Here is a 22,474-nt window from a genome sequence, read left to right on the forward strand (position 1 = left end):
AACATAATATAAATGATTAACTCACAATGGCCATTTCCCTCACTATTTTTCTAGGTCATTTGGTGTTTTTCAGTTGCTCGATTCTGCCTCATAGGAGAAGCATGGTTCATATTCCAAAGCATGGTATTTTGAGCTCCCATTCCAGAATTTTATGATTTGACCTTTGGCAAGTTCTTACCTCGCTGCCACGATTAGATTAAAGAATGTCAGAAAATCCCTTTGGGGTTCTTCTGTGAAGAAAGCACTATAAAACAGCTGGTCATGCTATTCCTTTCAACAAATAGACCAAGGACTGAAGAAGCAATCTTGCAAACATCTGACCAAGACAAAAAGAAACTTTTTGCACATGCCAAACATTGCGCACACAAAGTGATACTAATAAATGATTTCATTATTTAAGCCAGGGCTGTCATACCTTATCAGATAAGATCCTTTGAGGTCCCAAACATGGCCTTGCACCACATGCACACACACGCACATATAATGTGAAATTGAACCAACTTCAGCACTAGGAAGCAAGAACCTTGGTAGGGAAGAAACTGACCTAATGTCTGCAATGGCATAATGTCTCCTATGACGTAAGACTTTGCCTTCGTCCATTTAAATTAGCAACACCAATGTAAAGGGGTGTAGAAATTGAAATTATCAGCATTTGCAGCTGGAGGACAAGGGAACTGTGGAATAAATGGTGGCGGTGGCTTCTGGTCATTGGAAAGACAGACTTGCATTACTGGGGTGCAATGCAATAGGGGACAGCTGTTTTCAAATGTGAGGATTTTCAGAATGGGGGCTACATGATGGAAAAGTGGCTGTTACAGTCGGATTCTCAAGGGTGGAGCTGACAATTGGGGGCTGCTTAATGGTGAGGAAGGACAGTTGGCACTGGATGATGGGTAACTTTAGAAACTGTCTGACCTCTTACCTCATCTTTAAAGCTAGTGATGCTTTGGTAAACTATTATGGTTGTGGCCCGTGGACACCTGATAGATGTGAACTCAGGCCCTTGATGCAAATGATATGCTTGACAAGGAGCCAAGTCCAGCACACAGGGAATGTTCTGAAGCAGTATGACAGCAGATGTCATTTGGCGATGCAGGTAGAATGTGTTACATACATGACACATATGCTCACACACATCCCATTTTCCTGTACTGCTATTCACATGTTTTATAGTCCACACGTGTGGAAAGATTAGCACAGGAAATGGCAGGCTGGGGCATTTATTGTGTTGAGATATGCTTTCAAGTATATGCACCAGCTTGCTGCTTGAAGCAGGCAAAGATGCTTTTTTGGCAGTAAGAGTGTGTGTGTGTGTGTGTGTGTGGAATGCTTCAGCACATGGATAATTGCAGGTAGATCCACTTGCGAATAAGTGTGCTAGCTTACTGTTTCAAGGATCAGATTGGAGACATGTGAGCAGCAGATGTGCTCACAAGTAAGTGCCTCAGACTTCTGTTTGAATCACCAGTCATGGGATGTCTGTCTACAGATTTCAAGAAAAGTTGTGTGAGAACCAGCACCTCTTTAATGAGGCATTGACTTTCTCCTAATTAAATTCAGAATTGGAGCTCTAATCAGGGATACCATCCAGTTTAAGTGCAGAGATGAAAGTTTAGGATGACATTTCAAGAACATGAGAGTACCTATTAAGGCAAGCAGGAGCTAGAAAATAAAGTTACTTTCATATTCAGTTTGCAAAACGAAAATGAAGACGCAAAGGCAAGCTAAGTAATCTTGTCATTTTAATGATTGCAAGGAAAAGTAATCTGATTTATGATGTTGGAGGAAAGGAACTAAATGTACATAGTTTGGCAAATACACAGTACTATGCAGAGCTAGGAGAAAAACAAGGCAAACTGGAAAACCCTCTCAAGCAAATACATATGTGCTGCTACGGAAGACAACTGAATTTATTCCCATCCGTGCATACTTTCTTGTATTGCCGAGAAACACAACTACATTTATATAATCTTTGGTTAGGTTGTTATGAACAAAGTCTTAACTGCTGTTCTAACACTACAGTACAAATAGGGTTCCACCAAAATATTTTGAAAGTATCTTGTCCCTTACATTGCCATTGTGTATTTTGTGGGGGAACCATGTTTTTGTGGGTGCTTTACTTTGGATCACTCTTTGTTCACTCATTTTTACAGGGCATCTTTATGACATCAACATCAAATCATTCCCCATGATTCTTACATTTCTTTTCAACCTTTGAAAATCTGGCTTTTTGGAGAAAAGAAAGGAACAATAGTGCAGTCTCCACCTTAGTACTTTGATGTGTGCAGACATATCAGGAGGCTGCGCTAATCACCAGGCATCTACACTTCAACACAGTACAGTGTACTATTACATCTCCAGCTAGGGCCATTTTGGCAGTGTGTTTTATTTTAATCCATCTTTAATTTGTGCAAGCATGCTTTTTTATCTAGATGTGTATATAATTGAAATAGTTACACATAAGAGTGTTTCAATGAAAATGTGATTAAAAAACAACAACCCTGCCTTTCCTGTTGGCACTATATTTTGGAAGTATATTTACCCCCCTGTAATTGTGCAATCACACTTAAATCAGGGGTGGGAAACTTGAGACCTTCCAGACGTTTTGGCCTACAACTCCCATCACCTCTAGTCAGCACAGCCAATGGTGAGGGATGGCGAGAGTTGTAGCCAAAACATCTGGAGGGCCACAACTTGCCCACCCTGTCTTAAATGGAAGTGTGGTTTTTTTAAAAAAAGTTACTAAAATGGCATGTTCATATGAATTTTTCTTCATCTGCCAACATATCCATTACTGTGGAAAAGCACTATATTCCTTGACATATGTAAAGTCCATTGCAATTGTGCATGTTTGCTTAAAGTGGTAGACCAATGACAGGGTAACACTAGAAGCTTGTAGAATGGAAGTACCTTCGTCCCTTTGACCTGCTGGAAAGAAATGAGACTATGGCATTTCACAAGCACAGCTGATCCAAATTCAATACGGTGAATCCAAATTCATATACAACAAACTTTGTGCAGTTCAAGAACTAGCTGGAAATTTATTTCTCAGTATTTTTCTTCTTTTAATTCAAGCATTATAGGACAGCTATTTTAAATGGATCATTTGTATATTGCAAATATTGTAAATTTAAATGCTCTCACAAAAGGAATACAATTTGAGATTTAATATAATTTAAGGCCCCACAGGCCTACCCCAAGACTTGCTGCACCACCACATTATATAGTTACACTTAGATCAAAATATGACAGTATATCATTTTTGTTTTGTTTTTGAACTAAAGCAACACTATACTACTATGAAATACAGATATAGCAGCATTAATATCAAGGATTAGGGTAGTTGTCCTAACACTTACGCACATCTTTTGTTTCTGATACAAAAAGTGTGTATGTTGTAATATTTGTGTGGTGGCCTGCTAAAAGTGGTATTTCTAAAAGTGATATGTACACAGCTGAGGGAACTTTCTACGTTAGCTTTCCCATCCATGGCAGAAAAAAATAATCTCGTCATTGGAAAAATTACTGGAAGAAGTAGCCCTAAATTCTATTAACACAGATATCAGGCTTTATGCAAGGTTACATTCTTGAGAGATTCAAAGTGATAATATCAATACAAATATATTGAAACTATTTATGGCCTCACCTGTGTCAACCTAATCATTATGTAGCTTTTACAAGGTATTAAGGGAATAGCTCTCTGTGTGTGTTGAGATTTTTAATTGCTGAAAATATGTCTAGATCTCTAAGCATGAGAGGAAATGTAAATGAAAAATGTTGACAAGGACCCACTATTCACTCTGGTTGTTAACAGATCATAAAGTGCGCTTTCCCAGCTCTACCTGGAAATGGTTTAGCAGATGTACAATTTCCTTCTGTATCAACGCAGGTGGATTTCTTACCCAACAGTTGGCTAAGAAATCTTGAAACCTGTTATTTTCATTATCTAGGTATCTTCGCTCTAGGCAAAATACTTGTAAAACTTCTCCTTAATTCAGTAGCTTTTAAAGGACTTGAAACCCTGCCTAGATTTAGAAGTGGCAACTACAGAGTGACCACGGGAAATCCCTAATTCTAGTTTGCATTCTACAAAAGATTTCTTTTGTAAAGGTCTTAGCTGTCACTGATGATAGAGTGCTAAGTAATTCATCTTCTCACAGAAATTAATAAACAAAAGGGTGTTTTCTACAAAATCATCACAGAGCATGTTATTAACGTATCAGTGACTTTTTAAAAATATTTAATTTAATTAGTCCCTTGTATCTCAAGTTCCCATTCAAGAAAAAACAAATGGAGAGAAGCTCAGAACTCACCCCCTTGTATCATCATACCCCAGCAATTATGAATGCAGTGTTTTATGGCTCCACATATATTTTTAAAAATCCTATACTCATCTAACGTATAAGCATAAAAGCATTAAATGCATAATATCACAGACTTAATAATCCATTCAAGCAAGTTCCTCTTTTATCTCATGACAACTGAAACACATACTGTTCCAACATACCTTTTAACAATCAAAATCAGCATTATTCTGTTAGAAAATGTGCATCTGTGTTTGCAATTCATTAGAGCCCTGTTTCTTCTCAGGTAGATCAGGCCCTTGCTATCATACTTCAAATAAACAGTGTGCCTCAAAATAAATCACACAAACAAACAGAATTATAAAACCACACGAGCCCCTGGTCCAGGTAAATGGTTATAAGATAGGAATAATGATGTAGTAATCCACAGGGATAGGCGTTTGTGTATTTTAAATTATTTTTAGGTCACCTGTAGGGGCAAAACCCTTTACATTATGCACACATTCATAGATTATGTAGTGTTTCAGTCATGTGGCATTTGGAGAACAACAGCTGTGACTGTTAGAAAATTAGTCTGCTGCACAGGTAAGTTGTGTGGGTTTTTAAAGCACCATTTATTAATGTGAGTGTTCCTACACCATCGGTTTTGCATTTATTCAGTAGAGCAACTGCTCCATAATTCTGAGCTTCAGTAAAGTGCTATTTCATGGCTAAAATACGTTGCAGACTGGCATCAGATAAGATCAGTACTTGGATTATTTGATTACCATTTCCATTACTTCTGTTCTTCTCATCAGTTTAATATTATATTCAGACATGTAGGGACTTGTCTTCAAAGATGTGTATTGCAATACAGTAAGAGAATGCTGCCTGAGTCAAACCAAGAATACATTATAATGAAGAAACAAGCTTTTCTGTTTTTGATTATATATGAGTAGATTTAAAAAATATATACAATATGAGCTGAAGAATTAGTAAAGTCACACAAATTCCAGAGGGCAACTTTTAGTCTCTTGCAGCAAAGCATCTTGTGGAACTTTTAAAATTTAGCAAATTTATTCTGGCATAAACTTTCATGGACTACAGTCCACTTCATCAGATACATAGAATATTATGGAGTATTCCAGGTTTACATACAGTACAAGTGGTTGTGGTAGGATGGCATGGGGAGGGAAGAATGGTAAACAGTGAGGTCAGAAGGAAATTAAATGAAGGGGAAAAAAGCTCTGGAGATCACAAAAGAGAACACCCATGTGGATTTTGATTGGTCCTGATAAATAGAGTTGGGCAAAACTCTTCATCAAACTGCTTTTTGTACCATCTACCCTGATGAAGAGTCCTGGAGAATGTGAAAGCTTGCATGTTTTTGTGGAATTTTAGTCAGTCCTACTTGGGGGCATTGCCCAACTGTGGATTTTGGAAGTCCCCCTCCCCCCATGGACTAGTACAGCGATTTTTGTTTATTTAATACACTGTTAATAAAAGGGTTGTCCCATTTTGCATTTAATTGCTAGGTATGTTGTCAGACACCCATGATTTCCATGATAGTGTTTTCACAAATACTCCCTGTTCCATGTGTAAGACCAGCTAGACATGTCAGGGATTGCTGTGGAGTCTTAATGCATGAAATGAGATGAAGATGTTGGGAGGAAGGGTTTAGACTGCAAGGCACTGAGGAACGTTTTGGGACAAGACAAGCCTGTACAAAAGAGATGGGCTCCATTTGAATAACAATTAAACATTACAGCTATCGCCTGACATCAAAAAGGCCAGAGAGCAGCTATGAAACTGATTTCTGGGTGAAAGCTGACAAGAGCTTGGAAGCATCCATTTCAGGATGAAGTCATCCCTTAAGTATGGTGGTTTAAAATGGGAACAGGGTAGGAAAAATAACATCTCGAAAAAACTGTGACAGACAAAGATGTTTATATGCATGTATATGCTACAAATCTCCAAGAAAGAGAAGCTAAAGGGCCAGAAGGAATATAGTGGGAATAAGAGACTTGGTGGAACAGGGAGAATCAGTAAGATATAGTTATAATTGGATATAAGATGTATAGCAGCCTTCCCCAACCTGGTGCCTTCCAGATTTGTCAGGCTACAACTCCCAGAACCCTCCAGCCAGCCACGGGGGAGCACAGAGTGTATTGAGGTGGTGTTACTCCATATGTCAAAGAGAGTGAAGGATCCAAGCCAGAAAATGTTAAAAAAATATATTCCACAATATCGCTATGGTTAGAAATACAGTGCCAAAAGCGTAATTTAGTAGTAGGGTCATACTATCACAGCTCTAGCCAAAACTCTGAAGAAGATCTTGAGATGGCGAAATATCTTGGGGTGGGGGTGGGGGGGCAGAACCAAAAGGCAACATGTCGTAATGATGGGTATCTTTAGCTACCCTTATATTGATTGGGAAAAAACACATTCAGGAGTGACTGTACCATATAACTAACTAAAGGAGTGATAACAGTGGACTTAAGTAGGAGTGGTGCCCTGGACTGAGCAAGAGACACAAACATTTCCAACCTCAAGCTGTGGCCAGAGGTAAAAAGTGAGATAGCCAAGTTTACAGATGATGTAATTATTCTGGATGGTGAAACCCCAAGCAGAGTGCACAAAGCTCTGAAAAGGGGCAACAAAATGGCAGACACAGTAGCGCTACTAGTCTAGGGTCTGGTGGAGAGTCCCCTAATAACCCCCTGACAGGAGGCAGCGGCTCCTCCTCCTGCCACTGTGATGTCAGAGGAAATGCTGTGGTGGTGGCAGCTCATCAAGTGAAGCAGCAGCTCCTATGGCATGCCATTTTTAATTACAGTGTTTTTATTTGCTAATTTTGAATAGCAGCTATCCGAATTTATCAGACACTGCCTTTGGGGCCTTCAGCTAATAAGGGTACAGAAACAGAGAGAAGGGCTCTCATTGGCTATTCCTCCACTCTGCAAAGGCAGTGTCTGGTTGATCCAGATCGCTGCTACTCAAAATGCGCAAATAAAGATACATTGACCAGCTGTCTGCACCACAGCACTTCCTATAGCAACACAGCAGCAGGAACTGCATAGATAAAAGAAAAAGAAAGGTAGTGTGGAGAGCGAGGAGCGCTGAGGGGGTGGCTGGTGGCACCTTCATAGATTTTCTGTGGCAAGAGAAAAGACGGAAGAATTAGGAAAACACAGGTATGTTACAAGTGGAAAACAATGTTGGACGCCCTGTGAAATTTCATGAATGTGGCAAGGTGATAGCACCATTTGGAAGCACCAAAGGAACATATTCCATCCCATTAGATTTTTTTTCTTTGAACAGCAAATGTGTGAAAAGAGTTCTATAACTTGAAAGCTGGACTAATTTGAAGGCTTTGGGGTCACTTATTAACAGAGAAGCTTACCCACCATATGAAGGACATTAAAGGTCATGCAAAATGTGGACATTTTTATGCAACATGGTACTTGGTTTTGTGATATGCTGATCATCCATCTCAGGCCCAAACCCCTCCAGATCATTATAAGATTTTGCTGACCTACTAAGAGAAAATAATTCTGCCTTTGAAAGTTTTGAAATTCCATACTCTGTGCATTCTAATTGAATTGGCTGTGTTTGATTGTTCTCTTTAATTTTTCACGGCCATGTTCATTACACCCCCAAAAATAAAATGAAATGTTTTTTTTAAAAAAAAAAAAATCTTGAAAGCTTGCAACAATTTTAAATAATTAGTATGTAAAATGAAATCTATCCTTTTTGCCTATTTTATGTATTTCAGTCCCAGAATGAAGATAAGTATATTCACAAATTGACTAAAATTTTGATTATTTGCTAGCCTTTTGTACTTGTTGGCCTCATTGGGGTGTTGCTGTGCTTGTTTAGTATCATCCCCAAAACCCTTTGGGATCCGTTACATTTTTTTTTGACAGGTGCTGAGTATAGCTAGAGTGACCAGATACAAAAGAGGGCAGAACTCCTGCAGCTTTAACTGTTGATTTCACCAGGTGCTGCATGCATACGAATGACACCTGCTAAAATTCCCTTTTCTAGACAATACAGGAACCCTGTCCTCCTTTCCATACGGCCACCCTAACAGAACATCACACCCCATCCCGTTTCACCCAACCCCTGATTGTTTGGTGGCTGGCTCACTTTTGTGCATCTCTCTCCCATTCTAAAAGGTTGAAAAGACTCTCCTAATATTCAGCTACCGTCAGTAAGATCTTTAAGCTAACATATGAAGGTATTTGGGGTATTGTGGCCCTGCCCCCTTTTGCTTGAGGCCCCACCCACCACTGGAAAGCAGCCGAGAGCTTCTCCAAAATGGAATTCAGACCTTTGATGGAAAGGATCTGCATCCCTGTCACCCATTGTCCTTTTTCTAGTTCTAGGAATATTTCATTTGCACTGTAAACCACCCTGCATAATTATGAAGGCCAGTATATAAATGTCTTAAACTAAATAAATAAATAAATAAGGTAACATAACATGTTTGGGTTTATAAGCAACCTGCACAAAGATCACCACAAAGTGCCATTTGGGTAGTAAAAATATAATTTTGGAAGTGGAGGTCAGTATTAATGGATGCTACAAGGTAGGTCTGCCGTCCCACTGATGACTACATTTCAGCAGTACTGTGACTTAGCAGGAGTGCTGCAAGTAGCTGAACACCCCACATTTTTTATTGCAAGCTTTCATAACACCAATGCGTCAAAGGAGGAGGTCATAATAATTGCTACAGGGAGGACTGATGTATTATGGGAAACCGAACTGTTAGTGCCACTGATGTGTCACACCAAACTGGGTCCAGTCAATGTATTTTTAAAAAAACGCTTAGCCGCAGGACCACCAGAAAGGTCTGTGCAAATTTTGAGAAGGGTGTACTTCAAGGAACAGATAATGCTACAGCAAATGGAGACTTCTCTGGTACAGTAAGGGCAGTTACTCAGGAAAGCTATGTTAGGGACCCAGTCCTCTGCACACTGAAGCCGGTGACAAAAACCTGGTGAGCTTAGTAGCGTAAGGCCTTAGCAGTGCCACTCCATGAAGAATTCTGACCTCGTTCACAGAGTAGGAGCCACGACATGCTTGAGCCCAGGAAAACAGCTCCAGTTCCGCAGGAAAAGCAGCTTTGCTTGAGGGCTAGTCTGGACAGGGCTCAGCAGCTCTCTTGAGACACAAAGCTGCCTTAGTTCCTTCTATGCTTTTCTTTGTACTGCAGGAGCCGTAGGATGCGTTCGTTTTTTGTTAGGTCCGAAGGCAGCTCGTTTTTCTGAAACAAGAAACAAGTCAGGGAGAGGATTTTCACCCCTTGGGCTGAATGCCTTTGAGTTCAAGAAACACCACCCAAAGGGCCTCCTGCATCCAATGGTGGGCTATGCGCATATTATTAAAACCTATCAATGCAGTATTACTGAGTCGTTCAACTGGGTTGTTTTTAATAAAGGCTATGTTTCAATGTAGGCTTGTGATAAGTGTTTGGAATAATAAAGCAACAGAAAAAGATGGAGGGTAAGATTTGCATGGATTTGGTAGGGGCCTATGCAAACTAACCTATGCAAACTAGTTTATGTTGTAGCTTATAAAGAAACAAATTGAAGGGTTAAAAGAGGGCCTTTGTTCTAGAGAAAGAGGGACAGCAGCCCAAAATACACCTGAATCCTTCTATAATGGGGTTGTTTCTGTGGCTACAGTCTTATGCACACTTACTTTGAAGAAAGACCCATTGAATTCATGGGACTTACTTCCAAGGAATATCGTTTAATGCCACTTTTTAACTGTATAATCTGCTCTGAAATTCACCAAACGGACGAGCAGGCGATAAAATAATTTTACTGCCAGAAACAAACGCATATCAGATTATGCTGCAGACCATTTAATTCATGATTATATCTGGTTTCACTCACATGACAAGTGGTGCTGCTGAAACTGGGGCAGTTCTCTTTCAAAAAGGGGCACACTGACACAATAATGATCTACAGCTGGGACATTTCGTATTTTCCAAAACAACTGATTCATTCAGCAGAAAAGGGAGAGCCGGTAGAGCTGTTTTGATGGATGAATGTACTCATCTCATTCAATGAGTGTATATGTGGGGAGAGGTGGGATTGTGCCCCTACAATGCTATTGGATCCACTGGCCACGTCCCTGGCAGCTGCACATTTAACTATAAAAAGGGGCCTACATGCATCAGAGAGCCCTATGCTTGTCACCTTTGGAGAAACTTTGCTTCTAGACACGATCCTGTTCCCCCCTCAATGAGTGAGGACATATGTCTGAACTGCCTTTCTGAGGGGGCTAAAGTAGAGAGTGGATAAGAAGATCCTGTTAACAGATGATTATTTATTTAATTTATATCCTGACTTTTTCCCTTTTGCAATGAACCCATAGGTTGTTGTTGGGTTGTGAACTGTGGGCTGTTTAAACCACAGGTTGCTGTTTCGGGCAAACCCAGAATCGTGGGTTGTTCATGGGTTCTTTCGCCAAGCTACATAGGCAGAAAAAGCAAGAGTAGTCAACACCCTCAGCCTCTTAACTTGCGAGTACTGCAATGCCGCAAAGGCAGTTTGGATACAGGGAGGGAGGGGGCAAAGGAGGAGGGAAACAAATAATCCAGGGACTGAGAAAACAAACCGTGGTTTGTTTTATCGTCTTCCAGACAAATGTGTTGATTTGCACTGAAATGAAATCTTTTATGTCACTGTTTTAGTTAATGGTATTTTATACTTGTATTGTTTTAGGATTGTATCTGTAAAGCACCTTGAGAGGATGTTTTGCCTTGAAAGGCAGTATAAAATATTGAAATAAGTCCTGTTTCTAAATTACTGTGCTTGTAGGAGTTCCAGTATATTTACGGATGCGTGTTTGAAACTTTATTTCTCATTAACAACTGAAAAAGGTCCACAAATATTTGTGCCATAATAAATGTGTCAATCTTTAAGGTGCTACAGGACTCCTTTTAGTGTTTGCAGCTACAGACTAACATGGCTACCCTTCTGAAAGTTTTACTGGTAGAAATAGTACTGGTGGTTATGGTTAATTCAAGCAGGGCTGGCGTTAAAGGTAGGCACAGTTGGGCACCTACCAAGGGCCCATGCCCCAGCAGGGGTGCACTGACATGAGCCCCCTGGAGTTGTCCCTCCTCTGCTTGTTCACTCTGACCCAGACAATAGTGGTGGTGAGAAGAAGGAGCAAGAGATGCCATTGCCTTCTTGCTCACTGTCTGTCTGTCAAGCAATAAAGTGGAAGCAGTAATGAAAAAGAGAGAAAGGAGCAATAGCAGCTGGTGACAATGGCAGTAGGAATGGCAGACTCACTGAGGGGAGGGCCCCTATTTAGGATGTTTTGGCCAAGGGCCTGCAAAACCCTGAATCGGGCACTGACCGGAAGGCATTATTTCCAAGAGTTCTGCTGCCCCCTAATGGAAATTTATGAGACATGGTGAATTTATTCTCTATATTTTGTTTCTAATATAGGGTTGCAAAATCCTTAAGATTTTACCACACATCAAATTATAAATGTTAAGCCAGCATTAGCATTACTAACAATTTGGAAGGGACAAAATGTAAATGTTAAGTCTAAAGAATTAATAGTATTCATGTTGATGGCTGCTCGAAGGGTAATTGCCAGAAATTGGAAAACTGAGAAATTGTTAACTTTAGAATTTTGGTATATGGAATTGTGGCTAATAGCTATGGCAGAAAAGTTGACACATCAACTCAAATTAGCTAAGAGTGAAGCTAAGACTCCTGATTTTTACCCTATGGGCTCATCTACACCAAGCAGGATATTCCACTATGATAATAGTATGAAAGTAGTATATAAAAGGCAGGAGCCACACTACTGCTTTATAGCGGTATTGAAGTACACTGACAACTGCTGGGGCCCATTGGCACATACTATATACCGCTTTCATGCCACTATATCCTGCTTGGTGTGGCTCCTGCCTTTTATATACCGCTTTCATAGTGGAATATACTGCTGGGTGTAGATGTGCCCTATATGGCACGATTTTATATTATTTACAAGTCAAGGGCGTTTGCAGCAGAACTTGTCACAGCCCTTTTTGAAACTATGGAAGAGAGACTAATTATAATGTGCAGCCATGAAAAATTACATAATCTCCAATTAATTAATGGATTCTACTACTAACTACACCTGTAAAGAAATGGATAAAATATGCTAAATACCTTCTGCCAGTATTCAACAAGGAAAATTCTTTGTTTGTATGTTTTTGTTTGTCTATGTATTTTGAAAATTAAAAAAATAAATCCTTAAGATTTTCTATACACAGTTCCATTCAGGGCCTGAACATTTCAGTGTACTGAAGACTTCCTAAGAGTTTTCAAAGGCTTGGCATGATTAAAACAAACGAACACTACCTTGTTCCTAAGGCATGGATCTGCTCCCGCTTCCAAGAGAAGTCCTACTGCTCTGGCACTGCCACCGAGAACTGCTGCATGGAGAGCTGATGTTCCATTCTAGGACATACGGAAAGGTATAAGTACACATCCGTATGCAGCATATGACGAGAAAGAGAGAGAACCACCTCAGAACTTTATCAGCAATGCAGAAAGGGTTCAAGAGGAGAAGGGAAAGCAATGTTTTTCATAGGTTTCCAAAAGGGGGACAGGTACAAGAAACCTTTAACCTCTTAATTTGGGCAGCAAGGTGATTCTACCATATATGAAGGCTCAGGACTACTGCATAAAGGCTTTAAGCCCTAGAATATAAATATCTAAGTAGCTTAGGACTTTTGAGTGAAATTGAACAATTTTCTGTGGCTGCCCCACAGAAATTAGTATGAGCATCTACAGCAGGGATAGGCAACTCATAGCCCTCCAGATGTTTTGGCCTACAACTCTCATCAGCTCTAGCCAGCATAGCCAATAGTGAGGGGTGGGGCAGATGTAGGCCAAAACATCTGGAGGGCCACAAATTCGCCATCCCTTTTCTAAAGATCTAAGGCTGCAATCCTATACATATTTACCTGAGAGTAAGTACCATTAGAGCATCCCAAAAATGTTCTCAATACTTGCCTTCAATAAGCCAAGTGCAGGGGAGAATTTAAGTAATTCCTCTATAACTTCACTATATCCTTTGTTTGCAGCTTTAAGTAAAGCAGTTGTGCCATCCTTCAACAGAAAGAGAGAAACAGAAAATGAGTTGGATATCTTCTTTTTACATATGCCCTTCTCTGGAATTCATACAGGAAGGTTTCATCCATTCATAGTTAGTTCCTGCTGAAAGCTGGTTTAGATGTTATTTTCCACACATGTAGGACATGAGACTCCTTATGGTATATAATAAGATAGTCATGCTGGTCCATGGGACGGGGGAGGATTGAAAATCCATAGTTAGGCAATATCTGCATTAGGAACAACCAAAATTTCACAAGAGTGTGAAAGCTTTCGATTTCTCCAGAATTCTTCATTAGCCTAGGTGACACAAAAAATACAATAGGGAAAGAAACAAAAGTAGTCACTGAGCTTCTTTAATAGAGTGTTTTATAGTATGCTTGTGACGGGCCACTCATGGATGTTCATGAGTCATTTTGACGATGATGTCAGCCTGCTCCATTTCCTGGTTTTAGCGATAAAAAATAAACCTCAGAAAACCTAACTCTTCTGAGATATATCAGTATTTGTTGGGATTTCTTGCCATGTGCAAAGTTGTGTTATAAAATGCCCATTAGAGGGTGCTGTTCCACTGGACTGCATTGAACTGTGCAAGCCATGTGGTCACTGCTCACTTCCTTGGGTAATTTCAGCTCCTTGCAAATGTCGAAGAGAAGCAGGAAGCAGAGCCAAGGTAAGGAAATGCGATTTCTCCCCATCTGAAAGAGCTCACTGATAGGTGGCGCAGGGATCTATCTCATCACTACATTAGCAAAGCTATAGATTAATTTTAGGTAGTGCATTAAAAAGATTAAAAAGCCAAATTGTGTAGTATTACCTACTGGTTGGAGGGATGACAGAGGTGATGGAGAATAAACCTTCTCCCCTGGTGAGGAAGGTGGGGTTGGTGGCATGCCCTTCCAAGTGACAGAGGCAGAAAAGGCTGCCTCCTGGGCGGTAGCACCTCTATTCACATTGCTTCCCCTCGTCTTGTCTCCTCTCTGTTCGCTCCCCTAACTTTACCTTCTCTGGCAGTGGATGTAGCTCACTTGCCTTGCCTCATCTTCTTTTCTTTCACCATGACGTAGGTGTTTGCTAGCAGCAGCAGCAGCAAAAAAAGTCAGTAGCTGGCAAGCATTGCTTCTGACGTCCACCATTTAAATTCTCTCACTCTGCCTTTGGGGGCCAATGGAGAAGGCTCTGGTGCATTGCTCCATTGAGGCCTCAGAGACATTGGGCTGGTTGGCACAACACAGCAGTTTATCGTGCTTTAATTAACCCACAATTAGCTCCACTCTGTGCAGGGTGCAAGCAGCTGTAATTGAGGATATTGGGAGTTGCAGCGTGTCATGCGAACCCAGCCACTGTAGGTTAATTGAGGGTTAAACAACCCACATTTAACCCAACTACTGACTGACTACTGCTACCCCACATGCAATTAACCCATAAGAACAAAAGAAGTGCCCTGATGCTGGATCAGACCAAGGGTCCATCTAGTCCAGCACTCTGTTCACACAGTGGACAACCAGCCAACGGCCAGGGATGAACAAACAGGACATGGAGCAACAGCACCCTCCCACCCATGTTCCCCAGCAACTGGTGCACACAGGCTTACTGCCTCAAATATTGGAGACAGCACACAACTATCAGGGGTAGTAGCCATCGATAGCCTTTGCCTCCAGGAATTTATCCAACCCCTTTTTAAAGCCATCCAAATTGGTGGCCATCACTACATCTTGTGGTAGTGAGTTCCATAATTTAACTATGTGCTGTGTGCAGAAGTACTTCCTTTTATTTGTTCTGGATCTCCCACCAATCAGATTCATGGGATGACCCCGGGTTCTAGTATTTTGAGAGAGGGAGAAAAATGTCTCCCTATCCACATTCTCCATACCATGCATAATTGATAACTCATGATAACCCACTGCGCAATGTGAACCAGGGGATTGTGAGAGAATTTATATGGCAAACAGCATTAACAACATTGGTAGCTACTGGCTTTTTTCTTTCTTTTTTTACTGCTGCTGCTGACACACATCTGCTTCATGGTAAGAAACATGAGACAGGATGGGCTGTGGGCCCTCCAAAGGGCTAGGCCATCAATAAATGTGCAATGATGCCAACTCCTGATACCAGGCCTGTTATGACCACACTTTTCTATTGTTCTGACAGCTGGTGATAATCACCAAACACAGATATTAAGAAGAGCTCAGTCTTCTGTTGTTTGATTTTAGCTTGGAGTTTATAAAGGACTTGGCCATGAGAATTTGTAAAGTCCATTTTTGTCACCATTAACCTGCTAGAGCTTTCTAAGCTACATGGGACCACTTGCAGCCACCGTGCAGGCTGTTCAGTTTACATTTGCCACTTTTGCCACTAAGATGTTCTGTGGGAAAGGGACTGGCGTTTTCAGAGGATGCCACCTGCAGTTCTGCTTGCACACCATGGCACCAAACTGGAAGTAAAAGAAGCTGGACTCACCCAGATCCCCCTTACAATGAGAGATGCTTGAGAGATACACTACCTCATAGGTGTTGAACTTCTTGGGTGTTGAATTTCAGAGAAGCCCTTGAGGGCTGCATTCAAGGGGTGGGTGGGGCAAAAGGGGTGGGGCCAAAAAAACCAGCATGTTTGATCTTAAAACTCTTACTGCCAGGAGAGGCATTTCAATCTTTAAGAATGGGGAAAAATGGGGGAAAGCCAGGAAACCACCAAACGAACAGTGGCTGTGGAGAAGGGATTGGCCCAGAGAAAGGAGCATGACCATCAGGGGAACCCTGGAGGGCCAGATGGGGAACCCTGGAGGGCCAGATTTGGCCCACAAGCCTGAGGTTCTGCACCCCTGTGATATCCAGGTGGTCTTGCAGTGTAGACCACCAAAGTATGCCGAAGAGATGCAATAAACACATACCATATCATAGAACCTTGTTGACTCATTTTATTCCAGCACAAAGCACAGAAAGCTAATAGTAGTTACTCACGCTCCTAGCTGCATCTCGGTCTGCCCCTCGGAGCAGCATGACTCTCACTACCTCGCTGTGACCCATCTGGGAGGCTATCCACAAAGGAGCTGTCCCATCCTTGAAAGAAAGCAAAACAAAACAGGAGTGATCCATTTGATATAGGCAACACTAAACAGCTCTGGCAGCTCATGACAAGGCTCTGGCTGGAACTCAAGGACAAAATGAACTTGGATCTCTTTTGCCTAAGAAGGGACACAGTGTTCAGCTCAGTTGGGAATGAAAACTGAAGATATATATAATCAGCATGCCCTGTGGCAATATCAGTGTTTGCTTGACACAGATGAAATGCACAATGCATTAATAAAATGGAAACATTACTCTGCATGACAGTTAACATATTTTTCTTCTTTACTTCTTGAATTGAATCCAGATTTAGTCATACTTAGAGCAGATTACTAAAATAAATGGGCCTTAAGTTAGTCATGACTAAAGTAAGTCCCACTGATTTCAATGTGTCCAATGGACCTTAGGCTAGTGATAACTAACTTATGTCCCATTGATTTCAATGGGACTACTCTACTGGTGATTCCAGATGGAGGGCTCCTAGTGCTAAGCAGCAGCAGATATTACGCAGATATTCCTTAAAGGATTTTCTGCAGTAAGAAAAAAGATGGAAGAAGCGGTGGGAAAACACGGGAGGGCTAGAAGTGGAAGATGCTATTTTCTGGATCCGCCTGTAAAATTCTGTGAATGTGGCAGGGCAAAGGCTCTATAAAGGTCTCTTCTAGAAGCACACTAAATCTGACTGAGACTGGATCCAACCTCTTAATTTTTGCCAGTCGTACTGCAGACTTCCCCAACCTCGTGCCCTCCAGATGTTTTGAATATCAGCTCCCATCAGCCCCAGCCTGATGCTCAGGAATGCTGGGAGTTGGTAGTTCAAAACATCTGGCACCAGGTTGAGGACGGCTGTGTAGAAAGGCTTAAGAAGCAGAACTTAGTGGATCCCTATGCTGCTGAAATCTGAACGCTTCCTCATCCTGAGTAAGGTCTATTTAATCCATTATTAGGGCAGATTGGCAAAACTGCACATTGGGTGGCCAGAGATGTCAAAATAAACAGAAGAACATAAGTACCACACTCAATTAGACCGAGGATCCATCTAGTCCAGCACTCTGTTCACACAATGGCCAACCAGCTGTTGACCAAGGATCAACAAAGCAGGACATGGTGCAACAGCACCCTCCCATCCATGTTCCCCAGCAACTGGTGCAGCCAGGCTTACTACCTTGGATACTGGAGGTAGCACATAACCATCAAAGCTCATAGCCATTGATAGCCTTCTCCTCCAGGAATTTATCCAACCCCCTTTTATGTGAACTGTCCAGAGAGTTTCGGCTATGGGGCAGTATACAAATGCAAATAATAATAATAATAATAATAATAATAATAATGCCATCCAAATTGGTGGCCATCACATCCTATGGTAGTGAGTTCCATAATTTAACTATGCACTGTGTGAAGAAGTACTTCCTTTTATCTGTCCTGAATTTCCCATCAATCAGCTTCATGGGATGACCCAGGTTCTAGTATTTTGAGAGAGGGAGAAAAATGTCTTTTTATCCACATTCTCCATACCATGTACACCTCTATCATGTCTCTCCTTAACCTCCTTTTTTCCAAGCTAAACAATCCCAGCTGTTGTAACCTTCCCTCTTAGGGGAGATGCTCCATCCCTTAATAATTTTAGTTGCCCCTTTCTGCACTTTTTCCAGCTCTATAATATCTCTCTTTAGATGTGGTGACGAGAACTGCATATAATATTCTAAGTGTGGCCACACCATAGATTTGTATAAAGGCAGTATGATACTGGCAGTTTTATTCTCAATTCCTTTTCTTATAATGCCTAACATGCAGTTTGCCTTCTTTACAGCTGCCGCACACTGTGTGGACATTTTCATTGAGCTGTCCACCACAACACCAAGATCTCTTTCTTGTATGATCACCACCAGCTCAGATCATATCAGGTTATACTTGAAGTTGGGTTTTTTTGCCCCAACATGTATCCCCTTACACTTGCTTACATTGAACCACATCTGCCATTTGGATGCCCACTCTCCCAGCTTTGAGAGATCCCTTTGGAGCTCTTCACAATCCCTTTGCGTTTTAACAACCTTAAATAATTTGGTGTCATCAGCAAACTTGGACACTTCACTGCTGACTCCTAATTCCAGATTGTTTATGAACAAGTTTAAAAGAATTGGTCCAAATACCGATCCCTGAGGGACCCCACTATTTACTGACCTCCATTGGGAGAATTTACCATTTATTCCTACTCTTTGCTTTCTGTTCTTTAACCAGTTACTGATCTATAAGAGGACCTCTCCTCTTATTCCATGACTGCTAAGTTTGTTTAGGAGTCTTTGATGAGGGACTTTATCAAAAGCCTTTTGGAAGTCCAAGTAAACAATGCCACTGGATCGCTTCCTCATCTGGAGACCTCCCTGATTTTGTTTTCCATCTCAATGTCACCCTGAGCATTTTGGTGTGGGGGACAATAGCATGTTCCTTACACTAATTAGTTTTGGGGCCCTGTATTGTCACCCACAGCACGTCTGTGGAAGACTCTGCCCTGTTTAGGTGCTCTAGTCTACTTGACACAATAACCTCTTTGACATAGAGAGCAGCACCGCCCAGTACACCCTGCCCTGTCTTTCCTGTAAAGTTTGTATCCAGGGATGAGCATATCCCACTGGTTATCTCCATTCCACCAGGTTTCTGTAATGCCCTCTATATCCAGGTTCTTCCATTTTGGCTTGGAGGCTTTTAGCATTTGCATAGAAACACCTATACACGTTGTCCCTCCCCAGATGTCTCTGGCGTGTCCCTTTTCCACTTTAACCATAGTCTATAATCCATGGTTAATTGTAACAGGAAAGAAACTAGCCTCCACTTGGACTCATGGACTTCACTCTCTTCTCCTCCAATGTGGCCATCAAATTGGAAACATTTGCTTCTGTTTTTAGATTAAAACCACAGCTTGTTTTGTCATCCAAGCCCTAAACCATGGTTACTCTTAGCTATCCTTTTTTGAAAGCCATGGATTGAAGTTGCCTTGTTTTAAAAAACAATAGTTAAGAGTAACCATGGTTTAGGGCTTGGATGACATGAACAACTGGTTAATATCAAAATGGAAACAAACACTTCCAAAATCCCCCTTGTGGCATACTAGAGGGAAGGGGAGAAAGCATGCACATCCAAGGACTGGCTGGGTTCATTCCTGTAACAATGAACCATGGTTTATTGTGACATCCAAACACAGGCCGTATTCCTGGCTGGGGTGTGTATGTTAAAATATGTACAATGCAGTTCTGAGGGTGCTGAAGTGGAAGTACAGAACAGAGGGAGAGGAGCTTCTTAACTCTTTTCCCCATGCCAGTTTTTACTGAAAATTAAATCTCCCAAGTGGCTTTTTACTCCTGCCGGGGAATCAAAATGAATACTAAAAGTAGCTCCCATTATTTTTTTAAAAAAATAACAACAACACAAAAAAGCAAAAGGAAAATGGTTAAAGATTGGGGTTGAAAGACCAAGGGAAAGTGTGGGTATGAAGCCAAAGCTGTAAGTGAGCACAATTTGCAAGACTGCAACAAACTAGTTTACATTACACTCAAGTTAAAACAGGAGATTAGAGCTTCTCTACATTTAAAAAACAACAACACTGCCTTACCAGGGCTTTTTGCATCTGCTCTCTTTCTGGGATTATGATCGGCACCATCACATGGGCAGCCACATAGTTTGAAATCTCTGCATGCTCCATTTACTCCCATTCACTTTACTGAGACAGCACCATCTAGTGGTGTGATTATAGCACAATACTGAGTTTACACACTGGGAGATTGCGTGAGATATTACCACTTTTCCTCCTTTTTTAAAAAAAAACCCACGAATCTGCAAAGTTTACATCTTGCTCTGTTCTTGTGCCATATAATAACTAGTATTAATTTAACTGAAGTTGCATGGTTACAGGGTTACAAATTGGGTGGACAGTATCATTATATAATTTAGTCCCTAGGTGGCACTAGGCTTAGTTGTATCTGTGTGGAATCAGGAGTTTTGTATGTCTGTTCTGTTCTTGTCATAGAGAGACAATAAAGTTCTTGTCAAGTTTCCTGACTGGCATGTCCTCTAAGCCTTTCATGGAGGGACTGAGGGGCTGTTTATATGCGGGGAAAGCCCTGTGGTGGCTGTGGATCTGTGCTGCGTCAGTTAGATGACGCAGGCGCAGGTTCTCAGCCACTGTGGGGCTTCTCCACGATGCTGTGTTTTGAAAAAGTTGGGGATTTACTCTGACTTTTTCAAATGGAGAGACATCAACACAGGGCTTCCGCTGTTGGACATCGCTCCGGGGCCAATTTGGGGTCAACCCAGGGGTGGAACCTGGTAGAAGGCAACCAATGATTGGTCACCTTCCACCAGAAAGAGGGTGGGGGCAGCTCCAGGACCCAGATGGCTGCCCAGAAACCCCACATTCCATCCACAGTATCGGGATTACCCGATGCACCCCAGGAGAGGAAAAGCAGGGGTTGAAGAGAGTACCGGTGCCAACCAGGCACCATGAAGGCAGCTCCTGAGAGTCTAGTAAGTAAAATACTAATAATTTAGATAAGAATATACAAGTAATGATGCCAAATATCAGAGGAAGTTAAACTACATCTTTGGCAGTCTGCATAGAGTTCCCAAACATGATCACACAAAAGTTTTATCAAAGATTAACTTCTATATCAAAGTCACAACCATCATTGGAATGTAGTGAATACTGAGACACGGCTGGTTAATTTTAACATGTAATAGATAAAGGGAACAAAAAATTCTTGCAATATCCAAAAATCAAAACAAAAACCCACACACAGGGTGGTAAGCAAAATACGATCTACATCTTAACAATGTTGAACATTACCTGCCTTGGCTGGTTGACTTTTGCTCCTGAAGACAGTAATAACCGAATTAAATCCAGGAAACCTCCTTGAGCAGCCAGGAAAAGGGCAGTAGCTCCATCCTTAGTTATAAAAAATATATATATTTTAAAAAAATAGTTTTAAGCTAACAAAACTATTCTTAATAGGACAATTGAACCCTTCCTTTTCTCCATTAGCCCTGAAGCATAGCAAGAATGCTGCTTATAGAAACTTCTATTCCATAACCACCGATAAGCTCCTGCCACTTAATGCAGCTCTTTTTGCAGCATTGATAAAAGCAAAACGCACAGTTGCTCTTTAATTAGTCTGCTTCCAGCCTTTCCTGTAATCAATTTAAAGATTAAACTATAAATCTTGATGCTTTCTCAGTAAATCCTTCCAAAAAGTGTGTATTTGAAGTCTGCCTCCCGTGGAACTCTGCCAGTCAGAACCAGAAATCTTTTATGCACTCAGCTGAGCAAGATCATGCAAGAGAAGCTAATCAGGTTCTTGTTTTTAGGGTAACTTCCTTATATTTATTTGCTTTGAAATGCATTCAAAACATTTAATATTTATCAAGAACAGCTTGATTAAGCAAAGACCTGGATTTCTCATACTTTTCATTGGATTCTTTATTGAAGGTTTCAAAGGATTCCAATAGTTTTGGAGCAGCATTAGAGCACAAACCCAAAAAAACATGGTACATGTGCATAATTCTCCAACTGAAATCAAGAGGATTTAAATTTTTTGGCAGGATTGTGCCCAATTCATTTCATTCAACTAGGATGGGATTGTTTTGTTTTGAAAACATTGACAGCCGTGTGATATTTAATACTATTAGTCGATTAAAATAAAAAGAACAGTTGTTACTATGCCTTATAATTTATCGCTAACAGTTCACCCCCACGGACTGTCCAGCTGCCTGCTCACAAGAAGGGTTGCCATTTTTTCTTCTGGCAAGGTAGATTAGAACATCCTGTAGCAGAGGGCTCTGTGGAACCCGGATGTACTTATTTGCTAAGTAAACAGACAAACCTATAAAGTCTACTCAGAAATGAATCTTCCTGAGTTCAATAGGGTTACTTTTAGTTAAATGCATATAGGATTGCAGCCAAAGAGGTATTCTGTTGTTGTTTTAACTTGGAGAGTATTCAAAA

At 41.0% G+C, this 22,474-nt stretch overlaps 1 protein-coding gene across 1 annotated transcript in view; it reads right to left on the reverse strand.

Annotated features, from left to right (window-relative positions):
* Positions 1–8,825: 8,825 nt before the first annotated feature.
* Positions 8,826–22,474, reverse strand: part of ANKRD29 (ankyrin repeat domain 29) — a 32,827-nt gene continuing 19,178 nt past the window's right edge. Inside the window, exons 6-11 of the mRNA XM_063130649.1 lie at positions 21,320–21,418; positions 16,378–16,476; positions 13,290–13,414; positions 12,837–12,888; positions 12,662–12,760; positions 8,826–9,552 (exon numbers count right to left, since the gene is read on the reverse strand). Of these exons, the coding sequence (XP_062986719.1) occupies positions 9,469–9,552; positions 12,662–12,760; positions 12,837–12,888; positions 13,290–13,414; positions 16,378–16,476; positions 21,320–21,418 (558 nt within the window). The 3' untranslated portion in view covers positions 8,826–9,468. The remainder of the gene's footprint in view (positions 9,553–12,661; positions 12,761–12,836; positions 12,889–13,289; positions 13,415–16,377; positions 16,477–21,319; positions 21,419–22,474) is intronic.

The sequence above is a fragment of the Elgaria multicarinata genome, chromosome 7, assembly GCF_023053635.1.
Source record: "Elgaria multicarinata webbii isolate HBS135686 ecotype San Diego chromosome 7, rElgMul1.1.pri, whole genome shotgun sequence".
Classification (NCBI taxonomy): domain Eukaryota; kingdom Metazoa; phylum Chordata; class Lepidosauria; order Squamata; family Anguidae; genus Elgaria; species Elgaria multicarinata.